General features: G+C 40.9%; 1 protein-coding gene across 1 annotated transcript; it reads left to right on the forward strand.

Annotated features, from left to right (window-relative positions):
- The first annotated feature begins 3,594 nt into the window (after positions 1-3,594).
- Positions 3,595-5,250, forward strand: LOC148026382 (RING-H2 finger protein ATL73-like). Its single transcript, XM_087690822.1, has one exon. The coding sequence runs from the start codon at positions 3,942-3,944 to the stop codon at positions 4,590-4,592; it is 651 nt and encodes a 216-aa protein (XP_087546948.1). The 5' UTR covers positions 3,595-3,941; the 3' UTR covers positions 4,593-5,250.
- Positions 5,251-6,381: the final 1,131 nt, after the last annotated feature.

Here is a 6,381-nt window from a genome sequence, read left to right on the forward strand (position 1 = left end):
CAAATTAGGTTGGCCAAACTGAGCTACAATCTTTGGAGTACACAACATTATTAAAACGTTAGAATCACCTTTATACATATAGTAATTAGTGGTGTGACCATGATTCCACACCTCCACATTGTGGCATGAATGAAGCAAAGGTATGGGATGTAAGGTTATTATGTGTTCTATAATCTTCATCCAAATAGGATTTTCTGCATCCCAAGTGCATAGCATCTAAATTCATGCAAAAAAGCTACACACACATGTGTGCATGTGCCCATTCACATGCACTCTCTTGGCACATGCACGTGCACACGTGCGCGCACACGTGCGCACGCACGCGCGCACGCACGCACGCACGCACACACACACACATGAACTCTCTCTCTCCACCCACCCACATACATACCTCATACACATACACACAAAACCATACACCTACCTTGTAAAGTAAATGGTGTAAGTTCAGTTTATGGAATGGTCTCTTTGTAAAGGTAAGAACCATATTGACAAGCCTTTGCTTGGCTTTTAGAAAACATGATATGGTCCTCCACCATGTTGATTGAAAGTAACCATTGCTTTTTGAAGCAAAACATCCTGCTTAAATTCTTTAAGTGATGATGGTATTGTAGAGGGTTTTGATAGCAATGGGCCATGATAATTTGAAGGGAATACACCCACACACATGTTGACAAAATAAGAGATGTACCTAGTTCTCAAATATGAATAACAAGTATGAAATACGAATCACTTTTTTGTACTCTTATGACATCACAATTGGAGAAATACCTTTTGATAAGGTGTCACAATGATGACAAATATCTTGATTTTGGTTGCTAAGATAAGCTTGCACTTGTCAAGATAAATGCATGAGTAGATTTTTTAAACCTACTAGTGGAAGCAAAGTTGGATATGAAGTTAGGTTCGCATGTGCATCTTCAAATTTAAAGATAATACACACATAACTCGTGCTATTAAGATTGTTAAGATGTCTTAACATCAATTTTGAATTATTGTTGTAATAGGTGCACATAGTAAGACTTTTAATATACTTGAGGTCAATTAGAACTACTATTGCATGTTTTTTCAAATTCTCAAATTTTACAAGACTATGATTAGATACACCTAGTTGAAAGAATGTTAGTGGGCTCAATGTGGAGATAGAGAGAGAGGTAGATCAAACAATGGACAATGTATAAATAGATCTTGCAATATCTAAACTACTATATTATATTGGTTGTAGGTTCGAGAAGCCCTGAACCTCTGGAGAGCTTCACAAACTTACTCCCCTTCCCAAACATCCCCTTTTTAATTAAAACCTCTTCTCTCTCACATGTAATCTCTCCCTCTCTCTTCCCCCTCCCCTTTTTAATGAAACCCCCTCTCTCTCAGCAAGTCTAGGCTCTCTCTCTCTCTCTCTCTCTCTCTCTCTCTCTCTCTCTCTCTCTCAATTAAATCAAACTTTTCACAAATGTCTCTTTCTCTCTCTTTTTAAATCAAAAGTTTCTCTCTCTCTCTCTCTCTCTCTCTCTCTCTCTCTCTCTCTCTCACAATTAAATCAAACTTTTCACAAATGTCTCTTTCTCTTTTTTTAAAAATCAAAAGTTTCTCTCTCTCTCTCTCTCTCTCAGTTAGATCAAACTTTCTAAAATTTTCTTTTTCTTTTAATTAAATATATTTAAAATATTATTTTAAATTTTAATTTTTTTGACATAGAGAGAGAAAAGATTAAATTTAAAAGAGAGAGAAGAAAAAAATGGAAAAAAGGGAAAGAGGGGAGAAGGAAAAAAGGGAGAGAGAAAGAGAGAGAGAGAGAGAGAGAGAGAGAGAGAGAGAGAGAGAGAGAGAGAGAGAGAGAGAGAATAGAGAGAGGAAAAATAAGATTAAGAGAGAGAAGGAAAAGAGAGGAGAGACGGGGAAGAAGAAAACAGGGGAGAGAGAGAGAGAGAGAGAGAGAGAGAGAGAGAGAGAGAGAGAGAGAGAGAGAGAGAGAGAGAGAGAGAGAGAGAGAGAGAGAGAGAGAGAGAGAGAGAGAGAGAGAGAGAGAGAGAAAGGAAAGAGTCTAGAGAAGGAGGAGAAGAAGAGAGAGAATATAAACATAGAGAGAGAGAATTATAGAGAGAGAAAAGATAAAATTTAAATGAGAGATAGTGTTAACCCCAGTGCAAAGAAAGCAAAAACAAAATTAAAAGACGCAGGGCAAAGCGGAAAAAGGTGGCCCAGGTAAAGAAATAGGAGGAAAAAAGGCCAAAAGCGCAAGGATAACCTTTAAAGTTCAGGGCAAGTACAAAAGAAAAAGGTGCATTTTAAATATAAAAGCACACTCTAAATCCTTGTAAAAGAGCATCAAGCTCCCTCCTGTGCAATTTGCAAATGTAGACGAGCATGGATGAAGACACAATGCAAATAGGAAGGGAATATGAAAAGAGAACCTAGGCTAAAATGGCCAGGCATGTAAAGAAGGGATGGGTGCCCAAAGGAGATTAGGATTAGGGTTTTGTATAAAAGGCAAAAAGTGAATGAAGAAGCTCATTCTTGTGTCCGGCCAAAACTAGCTCTCCTCTTCTCTTCTTCTTCTTGTTCTTGCTTGCTTGAGCATGTGCATAAGAGAGGGAGTGTGAGGGAGTGAGGGATCAATGAGTGTGTGAGGTTGAGGGACTATGGTGGAGAAGCTCTCCGTCTTCTCCTCTCTTTTTCTTCATCTCTTATTTTGTCTTGTCTCGTGCACAGCAATGGAGTATGGAGCTTGGAGCTTGAGGATCGAGCTTGCTTGAGCTTGCACCTTGGATCATGGAGCTACTGGAGTGCTTGAGGGAGGAGGCAACTCAATCGAGCATGGAGGTAAGCTTATTACACTCATAGGTGTTAGAGCATGTACGACTATGTGAAAGATAGCCATTGCACTTGGCTTGAGACATTTGAAACAATAAGCGGTCCATGGGTCTTGGCGGTTGAGCGAGAAGCTCCTACAAAAAGAGAGAGAGAGAGAGAGAGAGAGAGAGAGAGAGAACAAGGAGATGAGAGAAAATAAACTAAAATGAAAGGTTACTAGAGAGAGAAAGAGACAGTGGAAACAAAATAGTCATAGGGAATTGGGAGGGAGAGAGAAGAAAAAAAATTAGAAATAGAGAGGGAAAAGAGGAGGGAAAAAGAGGAGAAATGTCAACTTCTCTTACCGCTTCATGATTGTGGAGCTGTCACGAAGCGGGCTAGTATTCCATTCCCTGTGCATGAACACTAGTCCTAGTTATTAAGAGTCCATTGGAAATTGTCACATAGTAGCATGTATGTAACAACTCCTTTCTATAGTTAAACGTGAAGTACTTAAATACTTGATGAAAGTGTGAAATTCTAGTTAAACATTGTTAATTCTTGGAGCTTATGTTGTAAAATTAAAAGCTTATAGTGAAAAAATATATTCCTATAACGTGAACTTCCCTTTGGTGCTTTATCATTCTTGGCTTTTCTCGGTCCCTCTAGCTTAGTGACTAGGGTCCATACTCGCTGTTGAATGAAAGGACCCTTTGCTAAAGCTTGCCCTTGCAAGCACCACATGTATCGCCTTTCCTTTTCTTCTACCAAACTGCGAGATACCAGGCTGGCAAACAAACTGTATAGGTTCGTTTACTTTTCTGGTAACTTTCATATTTACCGGTTGTGTAAGGGTGAACATGAGCTAGAGGTTATCTTGCCATCCACACACGATTATGAGCATGCTAGTTTCGCCATAGTCTCCAGCTCTTTACCCTTCTGATGTTCAGACTGCCGCTACGGCCTGATATTTTTGCAAGACGACGGGCGGGTTGCCCGCCACGCTAACAGTTGCGCTCGTCTTTTATGGTGTTCAATTGGGTTGGTGAGCTCTAGTGTGCGGAGGGCATGGAGACGTGTCGATGATCAGGCCGCATGAGAGAGAGAGAGGGAGAGAGGGGTGTGTGCATCAGCAATAGTATCCATCCATGGCTCGTGCTCATCCACCTGCTCCTTCTGCGGCTTCAATGCAAGCGACCACGGATCAACAGCAGCAGCAGCAAAGCAACGCCATTAGGGTGAATGGTCTACACAGCAATGAGCAGCAGCAGGCAAGGTTTGATCCCCACGTGGTGATAGTGATGGCGGCTCTGATGTGTGTGCTGCTGTGTGCACTGGGGATAAACTCGGCGGTGAGGTGCGCTGTGAGGTGCAGCCTGACGGGGAGGCTATTCAGGAGATCAAGGACGGACGACGAAGAGAGCACTGGTAATATTAATGTTCACGGGGCGGCCAGCAGCTCCAGGCGGGGCATGCGCAAAAGCCAGCTCAAGGGCCTGCCCACCACGGTCTACTGCAGCGCGGCAGCGGCGGCCGCCACCCTGTCGACGGGCAGCATGGGCGGCGCCCAGCAGCTGGGCGGCTGCCGCGACTGCGCCATCTGCCTGGGCGAGTTCGCCGACGGCGACCGCATCCGGCTCCTCCCAGCCTGCCAGCACGCCTTCCACCTCGCCTGCATCGACGCCTGGCTCTCCTGCCACGCCTCCTGCCCCACTTGCCGCCACAGCTGCCTCGACAAACTGGCCCGGCCTCCCCGCCCGTTCAACCACTTCAAGCCACCTGTCGCACCCGCGCAATAGCTGCCACCTGGACATACAGTCTCCACCAACGCCATCCTCTATATTTTCTGGCTCAGAGTTTCCCATCTCCGTTTTTTTATGTTTTAGAAAACATTTAAAAAAAAAGGAATTCCCTTCCGACTTACACATGTTTCAACAAACGCATTTCTTCAAGGAATTGCCTTTTAGAAATCTCCCTCTTATGGGGGAGCTTCGGATTATGGGGGAACTTCCACCTAGTGGCTTAACAATTAGGAATCGAGTACTCTCGAAGTGCGCCCTAGTTCTTAAAATTTGAACCTTTGCCATGTGGGAGTATCAATATCATGTTTGTTGGGCCCCTAAAATGTTCTAATGTTGCTGAGAAAGATCCAAAAGTGGCTGAGTAAAGCTAAATTACATTATGTGATAACACGGAGATAGCTGCTACTCAATGCCAAAGTGAGAATGTCAATGGCATTTGTGTAATATTGGACTAGTTTCATCAAGGCAAAGATCTTGGAAACTATTAGGCAACTCACAAATAAGGTCATCTTTGAAGGATTGGGAGGTTCATTATATGTAAACACTCCATGTCCCGTGCATTCAAGACCTATTTAGACATACCCTTATCTATGAAGTTTTCTTAAATAAAACACAACTCTTTTTTATTCAATATATGAACAACCCCTTTATATTGCACCCTTATGTATGCAAAATATGTGTAAAAAAGATATTTTAAAAAGTCCTTCCTATTAAATGTATGTGATATGCCTATATATTGAAGGATGACACGTTAGGAAGTTTGAAGGTGTTCTTGGTGTTATGGCTAAACTGGGAGACTTTTTAATTTAGTTATCAAATTAGAATATTAGGTTTGTTATACAATTGAAATGTAATCAAAGTAATTCTAGTGTCATTTCTGAGTTTAAAAACTCATTGAGTTTGATTCCTAGCTAGATCTAAATATTTACATATTGTATGACCACATCAAAAGGAAAAGGAAGAGCTTAGATAGAAAGTAGTTTGAGCTTGGATAATAATCCTTGCCTTTATGAAAGTGCCTTGTATGATCCTTTTAGTGCAAAAGACAACCAATTACTTGGAAACATGAGTATAGATGTACACAAGGATAAAGTGAATGTACTAAACAAGCAAGCATAGTTTTCTTGTATCTAATGTATAAATTACTTATAATGAATGTACTAAACAAGCAAACATAGTTTTCTTGTATCTAATGTTACTTAGATCAATGAATGGATGTATATGTGTGTGTTAGTTTCTACTAGCGAATGTGTCCAATGCTGCAATCTAATATATGCAATTCCTACTTGCAAATCAATTTGCTAAATTTGTAATATAGTTGAGGAAGAGATATCCAAGCATTTCAACTAGCAAAGTTTTTGATAGCTAAAAGATGGTTGAACTCACATAAATTCTATTAGCAAATTTGTCAAAAGTTGTAAACGAGTCAAAATTTCAATTTCTATTAGAAAAGTGTATAAAATTATACAATAGTCAAAGAGGAGATCTCCATTAAATCCTACTAGAAAATCTATCAAAGATTGAAAAATAGGAGAGAGAGAGAGAGAGAGAGAGAGAGAGAGAGAGAGAGAGAGAGAGAGAGAGGAGAGATGGGTATAGGCTTAGGGCATGAAGCAAGAAGAGGGAATTAGAAAAAGGAACCTTGCCATAATGGCCAGTCATGTAAAAAGGGATGGGTGCCCATGGGATTTTAGGGCTAGTATATAAAGTTCAAAAAGTAAATTGAAGCTCATTCTTTGGTGTGTGGCTAATAAGAGTCTTCTCTTCTTCTCTTCTTCTCTTCTTC

Source organism: Lygodium microphyllum, chromosome 13 (assembly GCF_053477565.2).
Source record: "Lygodium microphyllum isolate KBCC chromosome 13, Lygodium_microphyllum_v1.1.10, whole genome shotgun sequence".
NCBI classification, from domain to species: Eukaryota; Viridiplantae; Streptophyta; class Polypodiopsida; order Schizaeales; family Lygodiaceae; genus Lygodium; species Lygodium microphyllum.

Bases quoted from the DNA above. Each gene is read 5' to 3' on its own strand.
- LOC148026382 (XM_087690822.1), top strand. From the start codon at position 3,942: ATGGCTCGTGCTCATCCACCTGCTCCTTCTGCGGCTTCAATGCAAGCG.